General features: G+C 45.5%; 3 protein-coding genes across 4 annotated transcripts; 1 reads left to right on the top strand and 2 right to left on the bottom strand.

The window, feature by feature from the left end:
• Positions 1 to 1,372: 1,372 nt before the first annotated feature.
• LOC100831231 lies at positions 1,373 to 5,270 on the bottom strand. 2 transcript variants are annotated; one of them, XM_010233570.3, is made up of 13 exons: positions 5,078 to 5,270; positions 4,455 to 4,534; positions 4,264 to 4,332; positions 4,079 to 4,154; positions 3,101 to 3,171; positions 2,802 to 2,903; positions 2,587 to 2,676; positions 2,425 to 2,499; positions 2,311 to 2,343; positions 2,133 to 2,213; positions 1,964 to 2,014; positions 1,784 to 1,864; positions 1,373 to 1,653 (listed from the first exon to the last, which is right to left on the bottom strand). In XM_010233570.3, exons 1-13 carry the CDS (start codon positions 5,112 to 5,114, stop codon positions 1,570 to 1,572), a joined length of 930 nt encoding a protein of 309 aa, XP_010231872.1. In that variant the 5' UTR covers positions 5,115 to 5,270; the 3' UTR covers positions 1,373 to 1,569. The 2 variants fall into 2 exon arrangements, with proteins under 2 accessions (XP_010231872.1, XP_010231873.1); XM_010233571.3 differs by having other exon boundaries at positions 1,784 to 1,861; positions 5,078 to 5,269.
• A 447-nt stretch (positions 5,271 to 5,717) lies between these two features.
• Positions 5,718 to 7,555, bottom strand: LOC100838997. Its single transcript, XM_003569094.4, has 2 exons — positions 7,498 to 7,555; positions 5,718 to 6,224 (listed from the first exon to the last, which is right to left on the bottom strand). Exon 2 carries the CDS (start codon positions 6,196 to 6,198, stop codon positions 5,986 to 5,988), a length of 213 nt encoding a protein of 70 aa, XP_003569142.1. The 5' UTR covers positions 6,199 to 6,224; positions 7,498 to 7,555; the 3' UTR covers positions 5,718 to 5,985.
• A 4,041-nt stretch (positions 7,556 to 11,596) lies between these two features.
• On the top strand, positions 11,597 to 15,111 carry LOC100830926 (formin-like protein 14). Its single transcript, XM_003566678.4, has 4 exons — positions 11,597 to 12,967; positions 13,075 to 13,229; positions 13,704 to 13,948; positions 14,127 to 15,111. Exons 1-4 carry the CDS (start codon positions 11,751 to 11,753, stop codon positions 14,886 to 14,888), a joined length of 2,379 nt encoding a protein of 792 aa, XP_003566726.2. The 5' UTR covers positions 11,597 to 11,750; the 3' UTR covers positions 14,889 to 15,111.
• Positions 15,112 to 15,362: the final 251 nt, after the last annotated feature.

Raw genomic sequence — 15,362 nt, 5'->3', positions numbered from 1 at the left:
GCCTCATTTTTCAACCCCGGTGCCTATCAAGTTATGATTTAGGATTAAGGAAAATAAATGAAAGTACATACATAGTAACTTCCCGTTCGTGACTTTAACAAGTGTTACAACACTCTCCTTTATGGGACACTTCCCATTGTGGGTGGTCTAATGTGGAGGCTGACAGGGAAAAAACAAATAACGAATTGATCTAGTAAACCACCAAACTAAATTATTGAGACAAGCAATCTGTATCAGGAGCTAAATCCTAACCATCCGCAGATAGAATTGTCCTGGATCACCTGGACGACCACCTCGTTCGACCACAGCTCTGGGTTGTGGAGGTGCGACGTAAAGACGTCAGCCGACTGGATGTTCACCAGCAGCCACCGGTTGCTGCTCGCCGCTTGTATCTTGGCGTCATGGAAGCTGCCGTCCTACGGAGGCCGGAACAGGTCGTCGGCATTCCAATGTATGCCATCCTAGTCGCTATGTCCATCCTCCGATCCCGTAATCTTCGTCTTCCGCCTCCGCTTATCTGTAATTCGACAGCATGGAAAACTAAGCGACAAGGAATTTAAGTTGGCAATAAATATTATGTGTAGTGTAGGAGACTAACTGACCAGAGATGAGGAGGATGGTGATGTTCTAAAGCACCATGGCAGTGGTGGAAGATGAAGCCAGCCTCTTGCGAGTAGACGAGCAAGCACCGCAATCTAGCGTCGCTCCAGTGATGAGAATGTCAAGATGGGAATGCTGCGGATACCATGATCTTTTGTTTCCTCCAATATTTCAGACAGGTCGATTGAATCCGAATAAATGGAGAATAAAATAAATTTAAAATATCTCGTATAAGTATGTAACAATCACTTGGCATCCTGAATATAAGTCAGGCTTGAGTGCATAGATATATAGGACTGACTACATATATAGCGTCGTATGTGCTTTTTTCTTTTGTATGCATGCAATAGCTACTAAGCAAGTCATTCATGGAGCTGTTTATCATTTCTTTATCATGTGAGTACACACTACAGAATGTGTGACCAGTATGCATAAGTGAAATGCTTTATTGATGAAAAGTTGCTGAATAAGTAGGTTGAGGGACGGCAATTGCATGACAAAAGACCAAGGGCTTGTTTGGGAGTTTACTTTAATTTGGGTCCAATACCCATGTAGTTAAATTAAAAGTCCACCGTGAAGCATTCTTCTATTATTTACAACGGTTAAAACAAGCTTGGCTCCCAAACAGGGCATAAATATACTAATAATTAAGCTGATTGTGCAAATTCTCCCATAGTTGACAGGGCATAAATATACTAATAAGCTGGTGAATCAACGACCCATTCTAGGTATTAAAATATGCAAATGTTAACTCTGTGTACCGAGCAGCGTATAAGAGAATTGAGGTAGTAAAAACTGGATCCATACAGGAATGTACACTCATGCCTAAACGCATCAGTCGATTTAATCATTATTCTACCATGGACACAATGTATAATCAGATCACCACAGCAAGAAGGAAGAATACTTATTTACACACACACAATCATGTGTCAAGTACAGATAATGGTTTGTACAAAAGAAAAATCCCTAGATATTGGATGAAGTCCTTAGAAAGCTAAGGCCAGGTAGCTTCCACCTCATGCTCGCTTCAGGTGAGGCTCCGTGCTTCTCCTGGCATGCACAATTAAAAATGTTATCGAAAGCAGCAAAGGAACTTGTAATCTGTATAAAAACAAGCATGAATATAGGAAGATCATCAGTTTGAGATGTAAAGTGTAACTTCAAACTGAAACCAAATTACCTGGCTTTCCTCTGCAGTGGGCTTTGATTTGGCCACTGACGGAACTGTTGGCACGGCTAGAGGAGGTGGTGGTGGCAGCTGCTGGGAAGTAACATGCAGTAAGAAACACATAAACCACATTCAACAAATGAGCATCACAAATTATAACAATGGCAAAACTAGAAATGGACAGTCTTTTACCCTCTTGCTATTTTGCTCTGAAGGTCCTGGAGCTGGAAGGAACGACGAGACCTAAAATTCAGAATATCTCTTCAGAGTAAGAAGCTAGGAGCACAGATTTGAGGCAAACCAGTAACTTATCATGTAAACAGCACGGCATTAAGGAACCACAAAGGCAATGCCGACTTGCCTGGCGAATGTTGGCATTCTGGTCATGTTCCATTTGTTGGCCGAACCCAACCAAAGCTTCGGTTGCACGCACAGTTCGATCCTAACATGTTTGAAAGTAGAGAACATTATAAGCATGTAAATTTGTTTGTGTGGGTTCGAGGGGGGCAAAAGTAGTGGTATTGTGGATTTATACTTACTTGGGTGTCTTCGATACTGCTAAGCCTTGACCCCTGCAGATACAAGATAAGTGAGTGCACCAATGCATAAATAAGGTACATAAATGTCCCAAAACAACCAAAACAAGGCCCTACCCAGATTTGAACTGTATGGTTAACTTCTTGTAGCTCTCGCTGGAACGTGCTCAGGTCCTCATGGATTATTGCAACCTACAAGAGGATTTTGTATTGCTGTTTCACTTTGCAAAGCATAAAAACCAGAAGAGGAAAGATGGTAAGCAGCAGCAATTTTCCAACCTCATCCCTTGTTCCTTCAATGATCTCTTGTGCTTCATCCAAACTCGCATCCACACGGTCAATTCTTCCAGATAGATGTTTCTTGGCAACCTAAACAGTGAAAAAAAGTTAATTTCAGGTAACATGGAAAAATAAACTAGATTGGAGTGTAGTCGCAAGCAACTCACAGTCCACGTTCAGTGTTGGTGAAAATGGACCAAGGCAAAAAGACTTACATGCACACTGTCTGAAACTTCAGTTAGTTGGTTGCCAACCACATTGCAAGCATCAGACAGACCACGCTTTGTCACCCACATGAAATCTGAAACTTTCCAGCCCTGTAAAATAATGTGCAAACTATAAATACTAGCTAGGATAATACATTGATAGGTACGTAGACAAGGTTGTCGCAGCTTGGAAGTTATGGACATGACTCTAGAAATAGAAAAAAATAACAAGCATAGTTGCAACTAGAATAATCTAAGATCCTCCACTATCTGTACTCTTTCGTCAGGTATAAGAATTCACAATTTACCTTCCACCTTATGTACGCATAGCCGATAACACCAGCAGCAACAACTGCAGTTATGGTAAGAGCACCGGGGCCTACAAAAGAAAAAGGTAATATAATTAATTATTCAAGTGTTCTGATAAGAACTGTAAAGACTAGAGGAACGGAAATTATGTAACTGCGTCCCATGTATGTTTAAAGGCGTGATGGAATGATATATTAGCTCCAATATAGACATTTGCATAAATCAATTTGGTTCAGAGTCGAGATAAGAAAACAACTCGAATTTGGAAACACCAAAACATAATTGAAACACTATGGCTCTAAATGCAGATGAAAAATTTACAAGATAGCCCACATGTCATGTGGGCGCACGTATAGGCGCCGGTCACCTAGGGCAGAGAAGGACCCACTGTCTGGGTCAGCTTAGTTAATTTGAGTAATTAAGAGTCCAGATTGGAGATAGAAAGGTTTCGTCCCGTAGAAGGTTTTCCCTACTATTTCCAATCTGATTAGGAGTCTGATTAGGAGTCCTATTCCAATTCTGTAAGAGTCTAGCTTGTTCTCCAAGTTTGTAAGGACTATTTATAGTCCCCCCTAGTCAATCAATAAAGTAAGCAATCAAAACCTAAACCCTATTTTCCCCTGCGCCCAGGCGCCCCCTACTCCCTGCCACGGGGCGACGAGGTTACAAGCCTCGTCCTCCCGTAGAGCACCCCTACTTCCTGCGATCTTCCTCTAGTTCCCAAATTCCCCAAGCACGTGACACCACAGCTCAGCATTGTCAAATGTACTAACTACCATCTCATCTCAAACAAAACTTGTGACGGGTGAAATAGGAGGCCATAAGAGCAGTATTTCGCTTGTAAGTCATAACTAAAAAAACGTTTGCGCACAGGGAATTTGTGTTTGGAAAAAAAAACTCTATTACATGCTTTGTCATAACTCAATTCCAGTATTCGCAATGCATACAGGAGATAGGAATAATCACCAAGCACTGACCTGATGATCTAGTCGTGACAACTGTCACCTCTCTGCAGCCTAGATGCCGTCGCAGATCCTCTCTGAGACGGTCCACCTGAAAATTAAAGCAGCCTCTACAGATAAGCATCACTTCACATCGAGAGCTACCTACTCGGTGCAGTTCAGTACAGTGCAGTAGACAAGAAAACAATGCAGCCACAAACCTGCGACATGAGCTGAGCAGTATGTTGATCATTGTTCGACGATGCCTCCTTACCGTCCTGGCTCACAAACTGCAGGGAGCAAAGATCGTGCAAGGTTGTAACAACTGCACCTCAGTCTCGGCATGTATCGATACGAGTGTGCTACGCCGAGAGTTAAGGACATAAGGTAAAGATAACAGCACTAATAATACCTTGGCGGCGCCAGAAAGCAAGCCCCCAAGGATTGGGACTTTCGACCCTTCGTCGCTTGTGAGAATTGTACCTAGATACCCTGCATAGATAATCGCAAACGGTCAAGACTGGCCTGAAAACGGCAGAGTTTTGGCAAATTAAGCAGAAAGTATGACAGAGGGCTAATTAATCTAGTGTTCTTCACAGAGGGCCAAGTTAACTGACTCCTACAATTACGACTAGTTCAAGTTTTGGTGAAGTAAACCCAAGCTAAGGAAAAGTCCCCCTAATTCTGCTCTGCTTTGGAGGCTTCGTCAGCCATTGGAAGTTTCGCACTTGCTTGCTAGTAGCACCGACCGTCTCTCCTCTCCTCCATTGGAGAAATTAATTTCCATGGATCTAGCAAACAACAAACCAAAGCTAAACTAGAAACACAAGCCATCTACATCCCCAATCCGGCGGCAGCCGACAGACAAGCTAAAACCCTAGCCACTAAGCTGCCTAAACCCCCATCCATCCATCATCATCATACAGACCTACAGATACAGATCGATTCGGCGACAGCGACGGGACAATCCAGTCGGCGACAATGAATGGATGACTGAGCGAAAGGAGCTTAATTTCGGCGACCAAACCGGCTTACCTGAGCCGAGGAGGATGGCGATGTTGCCGAGCACCATGGTGAAGCTAGCCCCTTTTTGCGGCGGCGAGCAGAGGAACGAGCACCGGCGGCGAGATCGTCGATTCCGCCGCTCCTTATTGATTTATTTTATTGGAAGTTTATTAGGAAAGCTCGCGTCGCCGTGAGTTTTGTTTATTTTGGAGCAAGGGCTTCTTTATATTATTAGCTAAAAACTGGTTTAATAAAAATAAAATATACTTACTTAATTAATTAATCAATTGATTGATTTTCCAGTTTAATCCCGTAATCCGTTTGTAAGAGATCGCGACAGAGCCCAGCTTTTCGTTTTCCCGGGAATACCCTTGGAAGGTCAGGGGTATTTACGCAAGGGGGGCCCTTTCTCGCTGGGTTTCTGCCCGCCGTTGGGTTTTAGATGGACGCTCGGGATTGGGCTGGACCGGGTGGTAAATCGTACTGGTAATTCTACGGGCACTAGCTTTCCTTATCGTGACCTGATTTGATTGCTTTTGCTTTGGCCGTGTGATCGATTCTGATTGATAGTTATTGTTAACCAAAGAGAGTTTAAAGTAATTTCAGACCTTCTTGAAGGACAAGAAATCATGGCAAGATTATTATTTTTTCTTGGAGATGAAGAAATAAATGATTGGAAATTTGGATAGTAAAATCAGCTATCACAAAATACCACCAACAGCTTTCAGAAAATAACAATGTAGACATCCTAGTAGCTACCGTTGGCGCCAAAATACTCCAGATTACTACTGCATCAAGTCTTGGCAGAAGCACTATCTAATAATAGCACCGGTTTGTTGTTATTATTATCATCAGCATATCGTACAGAAGCATGGTTCCAGGCATGTACTGAAGTAACTAGATGAAAGCTCGGCGCGGGGGGAATTTAAAGCGTTGTTCTATGAAGATCCTGGGGTGGAGGAGTTTGTGGCAGCAGAGGCGGCCGTGTCCTTCTTCTTCAGGTCTTCAAACTTGTCGATGGCGACCTGCAGCTCGTCCGTGCCCCCCACCGCCCTCATGGTGTAGTAGTAGACCCCGAAGACGAAGCCGGTCAGCCCTCCGGCCACCACAAGGTTCTTCGTCTTGGGTGCCAGCGCCCGGAATCCCGCCATCTTCAGCAACGACGCGGTAGTAGTAGCTGCAGGACAGAAACGACGGTTAGGATATCATGTCACGAGAACTCAAGACGGGTGGTGCTGGCGCCATGTTGCTGTCGGGATCAACGATGCGATTCCATGTGCAATTTTCTTGAAGCGTTTTGAGTTTGGACATTGAGGGGGGTAACAGAGACAGACAACATATAGCAGAGTTTCGATATCCTTCTACAGGTTTACCTCAGCAGCAGTTGACAAAATTTCCCATTTAGTAGTTTGGAAACAAAGCACTTGATGTAAATTTTTCTATTACCCTAACATAAGAGGGATTACCAATATAAAACAGGAAATGATGGCAATTAGCAGCCTCTCCAGATGGAACAAATATTGCTAGTACAGTAAAAGGCATGGATTATTGAGTCAGCTTTCAAGGACACAGCACGCTCTACAGCAAGCACTAGAATTTTTAACCTGGATGCGTACTGTAGTTAGCAACTTGAGAGTGGGGGACTTGTAAGCATTTTGAAAACAATGCAATCTTAAAAAGAAGAAGCCATTTGCTCTGTTGGAAAAAGAAGCGCCATTGTAATTGGTGGGATTTGCCTGGTTAAATTTGTTCCACCCACAATCAATTTATTCAGAAGTTTTATCTGACCTTTTAAAACAAGAAAGGCTTGTAAAAAACCCACTTTATTTCTCTATCAATCCATGGTGACCGCAAAGCTTGTTGCATTATCACTAAAAAAAGAGAGTGAAGATACAGCACAGGCAACCGGAAGGGAAAAATAAATGTGGACTGCATAGATCCCTCTGGTACAGAGTTTGAAGACACATGAGAAGAAGAGATTCATCATACACTAGTTGTGGCATTCTGAAGGTTGTGTTAGAAATTTATCCAAGAATAAGTCGGTGCTATACGCAGACGAGCGAGAAAAGAGGCATTCCATTACTCGAAATTAAAGAGGCATCCCAATTCCCTGTGATGTTGAATCATGGAGTCTCGAGCACCAGGACAGGATAGCAACAGGAAGCTAGCAATCGTTTACACATCGAGCTAGCAACAGTAGGCCAACGCACGCTGAAGGAAGGCTGGCTAAAACCGAGGGGTGATTCAAGGAAGGAACCCTAACGTATCATTCCGAGTCCACGGGCGGAGGACCCAGTAGGGCAAGGTAGGGCGCCCGCGCTAGCTTGATTTTTGCCTCAGTTACGAATTGGGGAAGAATATGAAACGGGGATCTAAAGGGCGGAATCCGTTCGTGGGGTGATGGGAGGAGAAACGGTCGGGGGCGAGAGAATCGAAGGGGAGATAGATACCTGCGGTTCGGTGGAGGCGCTCGAGCGAGGAGGAAGACGAAGGGGGCTCGGGCGCTCGGCAGCGGGATGAGTGGCGGCGCTCGAGCGAGGAGGAAGACGAAGGGGGCTCGGGCGCTCGGCAGCTGGATGAGTGGCGGCGCTCGCGCGAGGAGGAAGACGAAGAAGATCCACGGAGCGAGGGGGCTGTGGGGCTCGGCAAGGAGATACGGGCCTGGCCCGGTCGTGGCCCGACTCCTCGAGGGACAGGCACGGCACCGTATGGCTAGGCCAACTAGTCAATGAGTAAACTAGAATATCACGATTACTAATAATGTTTAAGAATGCAAGGATGAAAAAATGACAAACTCGTGTTAAATGCCGTAACCCTTGCATCAAGTTAAAACAAATTATTAAATCGTTGTTAGATGTACGTTTGTTTGGTTCTTTAGAATTTGTATTTGCGTTTCTGTATAAATTAAATAAATTTCAACTAATTTAACTTTGAATCATTAGAGGTAGCGATGGCGATGACTTGCAAGCTGTGCCTTTTTCACGGGGTCTGAGAAAGACGTTGTAAGAGGCAGTGATGACGGGTCAATTGTCGTCTACATCGGTGACCAATCTTCGACGGCGGCACCCGTGTGAGTTGGTGTGTAGCGTTACAACGTAACTTTGCGATCGACGACGATATAGTCTGCAAAGACTAGTTCTCGGAGAGACGCAACTTCTGCACTCTTAGTTATTTTGGATATCTAATGTTGATGTCCATGTATGATTGCTCATTGATGTCTTAATTGACGTACCTTTACTCGTATTTCTTGTTTAATGAAAATCGATAAGAAAATTATATTATTTAATGACAGTAGATATGATAGCCATGCCCACGTGGTTTATTATTGCTTTATGAGTTCTGATTTTTACAGACTCACATACTATGTTTCAGATTGTGTAGTTATTTCTCATAAGATAGCATATCTCTCGAAGTATGGAGGAGACCGTTGTGAACAATCTTTGCTGGCTCATGTTCCAGCATACAAAGGTTTCACTTTCTTGTTTGCCTTGGCCATCGAGGGGAAACTTCCCTTGCTAAACACAATCACCCCTTGCTATTCGTCAGCATCCACGCACTCTCCAGGAAGTACTTGAGGAAGGAAAGCTCACTCGGCATCCCTTGGAAGCCATAGAAGATCACCAGCTTTATGTGTGACTGCACACATTCGATGGCACTAGCCTCATGCGAGAACTTGACGTCGAGCTTACCAATGAACTCATCGGTTTCATTGGACTGTTAATGGGTTAAAACAGTAAGAACTTCAGCTCCAGACGAAAGCATCAAGAATATATATCGATAATAGTACTAGCTGTGAAGACCAGCTCCTTATTGCCTATTAGTCAAGAAATCTCTGGGTTGTTATTTTAGTAAAGAGAGCCTATACTCGACTCCACCTCGGCCCATTTTGGTCCAAATGGCTCAATCGGACCGATTAACATGAGGCCTTCAATTTTTCTCTGTGAGCAGCAGATGGTAGATCCAACGGCCGAAAATGAAGGTGGCTTGAGAGGGCTGGGATCGTGCCCAGTTTTACTATCCTAAATATCTACCTGATATTTTTAGGTCGCTAAGTATGGAGACATTTTTGGAAGCAAAATATAACTATAGTTTCACCCTTATAAAAATTTGAGTTGTTGATCTTCTGCTCACCCCACCGAAGAACTGTTTGAAAATTATTATAATTGTCATATATTCTTTGTTATAGATATTTATATTACGATCTTCAGATTATGGTTGACATATGGTATGATGAAATTAATATTTAATATAAATATCATTAGAAGATATATCATAAGATGTACCAACCAAAAAAATGCATCCTAAAAAAGTACGAAACAACCAAATTTATTGAAATATATTTTGCAGACCTAGAAAAATATTAAATGTGATATCTATATTAACTCATAGTGTTAGGATAAGAATTCGCCTTACCTCAAAAATTTTCTGTCTTCCACCAATGATTCCGAGCTAGAGTAGATCATAAGTAAACCCTAACGTAGTTATGGATGTGACGATGAATTCGTTATTTGTTCCGGAGTAGCCAGCCGAAACCGACCTCGGCAGCAGGAAACTAGCGGCCGAGGGAATCGGAGTGGCGCATCGTACCTCTGGGAAGCGGCGGGAAGGTGCACGAGAGGGCTGACGGCGGGAGGAGAAGCAGACGCGACCGCGTTGTTGGGGAAGGCGGCGGCAGAGGGGAAAGTGGTGCCCTTTCCTCGTATTGTAGGCTGTAGGCTTTGAAGGCCTAGCAAAACTGAATAGTTTGAGCTTAACTGACCTAGTTTGTACCCGTGAGGTATTTTTGATATACAAAGGAGGAAGATGAAGAGCAAGAGAATGGCCACTATAGCTGTTAAAAAGAACACTATATTTTTTTATGTGATTTTATTTGTTATAATACTCGTTTCGCGGTTTATAGTCTATTTTTTTTCTTTGGTAATTACTTCCTCTGTCCCATATTAAGTGTTGCAACTTTATTTAGATACGCATGAAAAACTTGGAGATTCTCTTTTTTTTTTTTAATTATCAAAGATTCAAAGAAGAGTCGTTGATTTTAAAAGATCAAGATAAAGATTTTAGTTTTATTAAGGATTTTATTTTATGTTCCATTCTGTTGTATCATTTTTTTTCATGAATTAATAAAGTCGGACCATTGTTGTGAAAAGTACAACCTTTAAAATAATAATCTTCACAAAATAATTCCAGAGAAACGAAAGAAGAATACTGTTGGTCACGTGGCAGGAAGAGGGATACACCACGGGTGGATAAAGGTAAACCGCTGCTCCAGAGAATCCCAGGCCAAGGGCCGCAGCAGCTGAACACTCGGTGGCCAAACAGTTTTATTTTATTTTAAACTTTGGACCCCATCCTATACGGAACTACGTAACAAGTAGTACGTACTCCAAACGTCCACTCTTTACGGCCGGAGCAAGTATAAAAATTAAAACTTTAATACTTTCTCCGGCTGGAATTACTTGTCATGTATCTAAATGTTTTTTACACATTTCAATACAGATTTAAAGGACTACCATAATTAGTTAAAAGGTGTGCTACTTTATTAGGTTCCGCCGAGTGAAATTAAAATCATAAAAGTCGAAATTCTGACACAGATTTTTTTTAAAATTCCGCCAAGACGATGCAGACATCAGATCGGTCTAATTCGTTGCTTTCAGCCCCCTGTTTCAAAGCCAGGGAATCAGTCTCAAAACAAATCGACCTGATTCCCTTAGAAGCAGCTAGGGCACCATGAATAGCGGCTAAAATCTCAGCATGTAGAGGATTGATAATGTTTACAAGTTTACCAACTCCACATGCCTTGACATCACCATGTTGGTCACGAATTACAGCCTCCAGATTTTGTCTCTCCGAGCAGCCTTGCGATGACATTAAGCAGTATTCCGGGTTGGGTGTGGTCAAGGAGAACATTATTATTATAATAGGTAATAATGATACTCCTTCCGTCCTAAAATAAGTTACATAAACTTATATAAATATCTATACAAACATACGCCACTTATTTTGATACGAAATGAGTATTTTAAATGTATTTAAAAAGATAATGCTCAGAAAAAAGGGTTTAGTTCCCTCTTTTAGGGAGGGTCCGCAAATGCAAAGGCATGGCTTGCTGGATTCATCCTGTTGGAAGTTGAAGCTTTTGGGATAGTGAATTTTGTTTAGATGCATGAATCTTTTATCTTACTAGTCCGTACTAGGTGGGAAGAGAGAGAGGGAGCAGTGATCCGCTTCCCGCCAAATATGGCGAATCCCAAGCGGCCAAGCACTCGGGTAGCTTCAAAAGCAGTGATCTTTTTCTTTTCTTTTCTTTTCAAGTCGGCAGTATACTAAAAAAAGGCTTTAATTTTTTGACTTTGAAAAACAGATCTTTGTAAACAGTGTTATGTTAGAAAAAAAGACAGTGAAAAAGCCTCGGTTCATGGAACCCGAGGGCCAGTAAAAGGACAGTGAAAAAAAGAAAGAAAAAAAGGCATCCCCATGCGGCCGTGGCTGGCTCTTGTTCCCTTTCCCACCCTGTCCTCGCCCAGCTCCTCGTGACCAGCTAGCGCTCTTCTCGAGACAAAGACACTGGCAGAGCAATAGTAGAGCAGAATCATCACTCACTCGCTCTTGAGTCTTGAGTCCTGAAGCTCAAGCTCAAACCAAACCTCCTCTAAACCTCATCTTCATTCTGCAGCTGCACGCGCGGCGGCTGGAAGAGGAACCAATGCCGCCGCCGCCGCCGCCATCTACCTTCTTCCTCTTCCTCTTCCTCCTCCTCCAAACCACCTCCGCCACCCATAACCTCCGCCTTCTCCAATCCGCCGACGCCGCCGGAATCCCCCCTCCGCCGCCCCCTCCCCCTCACCGGCACCACCGCAACCCACCTCGCCATCCCCCTCCCCCACCACCTTCATCAACCTCCCTCCCGCCTCCGCCGCCGCCCACAAATCCCGCCTCCTCACCGCCAACATCCGCTCCGGCTCCGACAACCCCGCCGCCGCCGCCGCCAACGCCCAAGTTCACCTCCTCCTCAACCACGCCGCCCACCCCGCCGGACAACGGCGGCTACCCCTTCACCAACAACCCCTTCTTCCCCACCACCTCGTCGCCTCCTCCTCCCGACCAGCAACAGCAGCAGCAGCCCGCATCGGGGAACGGCGGCTTCCCGACCTTCCCGGCCAACATCTCCACCCTCCAACCCCCGGACGCATCTTCCTCCACCAACCATGGCCGCTTCCCGCTGCTGCAGGCGCTCCTCCTCGCCTTCCTCTCCCTCTGCCTGCTCCTCCTCTCCGCCCTCCTCTCCATCCACCTCTTCCGCCGCCTCCGCCCCCGTTCCCCGCCTTCTTCCTCCTCCGCCGCCTCTTCCTCGCACCGCTGCAACGGCAACGACGAGGAAGAAGAAGAAGAAGAGGGGCGCAGCCTGAAGCCGCCGCCGATGCCGACCTCCTCCTCCAACCCCAGCACCGAGTTCCTCTACCTCGGCACCCTCGCCACCCCACCGACGAACCCCCGCCCGGGCTCCCCGGAGCTCCGCCCGCTCCCGCCGCTGCCCCGCGTCGGCCCGCCCTCCGGCGAGTTCGCATCCCGCACCTCCGCCTCCACCGCTCCCCGAGACGACAACACTGCCGCCTCATCCTCCTCGCTCTCCCCTTCATCGCCGTCGGCCACTTCGCCGACGCTCGGCTCCAGCCCCGTCAGCATTCGCCCGCCGTCCATCCCGCAGCCCCGCGGCCGAGCTCCTCCTCACAACCCCTCGCCGCCGAAGCGAAGGCCGCCGCCGCCGCCAAACGCCTGGAACCCCTTCCTCGCCCCCGCTCCTCAAGCTGCTGCTGCTGCTGCTTCTGCCCCCTCGGACGACGACAGCTCCATTGCCGCCGCGGAGGACATGCGCAAGTCACGGCCTCTGCACTCCGACAAGCTCAAGCCCGGATCTTTGCAGTAAGCACACACGCCTGCCCGGCCCTTTGCTACTTCTGAACATCTACTACTTGGCGATTGGATTGGATTCTGAGATCTCCTTGACCGATTTGTGTGTGTTTTCGTAGCATGAAGGATGAGATGATCAAGTTATACCTGAACAACTCGGCGTCAGCGGCGAGGGAGGTGTGTTTGCTCGGCGCTCCGAGGTGTCACAGCATTGGGATGCTGCTGGGCTCATTGGGTGTTTCCGAGGAGCAATTGTGCGACGCTCTCTTGGAAGGTAATATATACATCCTGCATTTTAGGCATACACGTGCAGATGTTCAGTTTTGTTAGTAATGTTTGACAAAAGATGTGGTGATCTTTCTCACCAATCACACTAGCTCTTGTGTACTTGTGCTTGTGTGGGGCTTGGAATTGATTGTACCAGCTAGCACCGTATTTGCTGCAGCAGTGCATGGTGCATTATCAATGATGAGTTCCTGATCTTCACCTTATGCCCTTATCCACCTACTGTTCTAATAGAGTGTTGCATAGCATTCTGTCTGTTAAGTGTGTATTTTGTATTAAGCAGCATACTCACATCCTCAAACTGCAACAATACTAGTCAATGTTTTCCACATGTTTTGCCCGGCATATTTACATTACAGAGCTAATTGATTCTTCAAGTGCTAAATAATTGCAGCTTTTCTTTTCAATCTTATATGCTACATTTCTTGTTATTAATTCTGCTCGTTTGTATTCCTACATACAGGCAATGCACATGGTTTGGGAGTAGAAGCATTGCGGATGCTCTCTCAGTTGGTTCTCACCAATGAGGAAGAGCTTAAGCGGAGATACTCCAAGGATGATCCACCTGCCAAACTCTGTGTAGTGGATGCTTTTCTGAAGACAATACTGGACATACCATTTGCATTCAAGAGAGTGGATGCTATGCTCTATGTTTCTAATTTTTATCTGGAGGTCAATCAGCTGAGGATGTCCTATGCTACTCTTGAGGTAAACTTTGAATACCCGATCATTGTGTTTAAGAGTGTGTTTTACTCAGCTTCCTGAAAAAAAAAGAGCACAGATCCAGTGGCTGCATATTTGCTTCAGATCTTCCGAGTGTAGAATGCTCTATAGATTCTGTTCCATGGTTGACATATAAACATTTTTATTCATTTTATTCATCCAGGCAGCTTGCCAGGAGCTGAGGAACAGCAGGCTATTCCACAAAGTTCTTGCGGCTGTTTTGAACTTTGGCAACTTGATGAGTATCAACATAGGTTCTCCAAATTCACACGCCCTGGAGCCCAACACGCTTCTGAAGATAGTTGACGTCAAAGGAGCCGATGGGAAGGCTGCGCTCCTGCAATTCGTGGTCCAGGAAATTCTGAGACCTGAAGGACACAATCTGAACCCGATGTACTCGGCGTCAGCGACATGCAAAACTAATGCAAGCACTCTGACCTACAACGTCGACAGCAGGAAGCATGGCCTACAGGTCGTCTCCAAACTTGCCGCCGAGCTGACCAACACGAAGAAGGCCGCATCCATCGACATAATGAGCCTCAGCAGGAACGTGTCGGAGCTCGGGGTCGGTCTCGGGAAGGTCCATGACGTGCTGAGGCTAAACGGCATGGCTGCTTCGGCCGAGAGCGCCAGGCGGTTCCACAACGCGATGAGCACATTCCTGAGGCAGGCGGAGGAGGAGATTCTGAAGCTCCAGGCCCAGGAGAGCGCCTGCCTGTCTTTGGTGAAGGAGATCACTGAGTACTTCCACAGCGACCCAGCCAGTGACGAAGCTCAGATGTCCAGGATCTTCGTCGGCGTCAGAGAGTTCCTGGCTATGCTCGACAGGATCTGCAAAGAAGCCGGGGAGATTGACGACAGCGGCCGCATCGGTTCGACGACGACCATGAACTGGATGGCTGCGCCCATGGGGATGACGCCTTAAACCTCTGGTCTTCTGGGGTTCTCTTGGGGAATTACTATGGCCATCTATTCCTGTACGAGATACTTATGAACTTGTCTAGTATTAGGATTATTATGTTTTCTAGTGTAGATGAGAACAATGTTAAGCCTCTATATATAGTGTAAGGCATGTTGAACATGCTGGGCTTGTATAAAGATCACTGGTAAGGTTATTATTAGGCTCATGCTTTCTCGGTTACAGGTAATTTGCCCCTACATAACAATGCTGCTTACAAACATAGATATCACGATGGGTTGGTATGCTGTCAAAAAAAAGGAACTACTTGCAATTTGCCCCATGAGTATTGATCACTTGAGAGAAGATCAAAAGCATGATTAATCACCATGAGATTAGAACAGAAACGGTACCTCAAACGTCCCGAAGATGAGCCTGTGCCGGCAGCACATTATGGATGAACTATTTTACATCATTATCACTGAGAATTGAGAAGCTCAC

The sequence above is a fragment of the Brachypodium distachyon genome, chromosome 2, assembly GCF_000005505.3.
Source record: "Brachypodium distachyon strain Bd21 chromosome 2, Brachypodium_distachyon_v3.0, whole genome shotgun sequence".
Classification (NCBI taxonomy): Eukaryota; Viridiplantae; Streptophyta; class Magnoliopsida; order Poales; family Poaceae; genus Brachypodium; species Brachypodium distachyon.
The sequence above is the reverse complement of the archived record's forward strand: the minus strand, read 5'-3'. Positions and strand labels throughout refer to the sequence as shown.

Bases quoted from the DNA above. Each gene is read 5' to 3' on its own strand.
- LOC100830926 (XM_003566678.4), top strand. From the start codon at position 11,751: ATGCCGCCGCCGCCGCCGCCATCTACCTTCTTCCTCTTCCTCTTCCTC. The intron at 12,968-13,074 runs GTAAGCACACAC...GTGTTTTCGTAG, and splicing joins CTCAAGCCCGGATCTTTGCA to CATGAAGGATGAGATGATCA. The intron at 13,230-13,703 runs GTAATATATACA...TCCTACATACAG, and splicing joins GTGCGACGCTCTCTTGGAAG to GCAATGCACATGGTTTGGGA.
- LOC100838997 (XM_003569094.4), bottom strand. From the start codon at position 6,198: ATGGCGGGATTCCGGGCGCTGGCACCCAAGACGAAGAACCTTGTGGTG.
- LOC100831231 (XM_010233570.3), bottom strand. From the start codon at position 5,114: ATGGTGCTCGGCAACATCGCCATCCTCCTCGGCTCAG. The intron at 2,015-2,132 runs GCAAGTCGGCAT...TCTGAATTTTAG, and splicing joins AGAATGCCAACATTCGCCAG to GTCTCGTCGTTCCTTCCAGC. The intron at 1,865-1,963 runs GTAAAAGACTGT...GTTACTTCCCAG, and splicing joins CAGAGCAAAATAGCAAGAGG to CAGCTGCCACCACCACCTCC.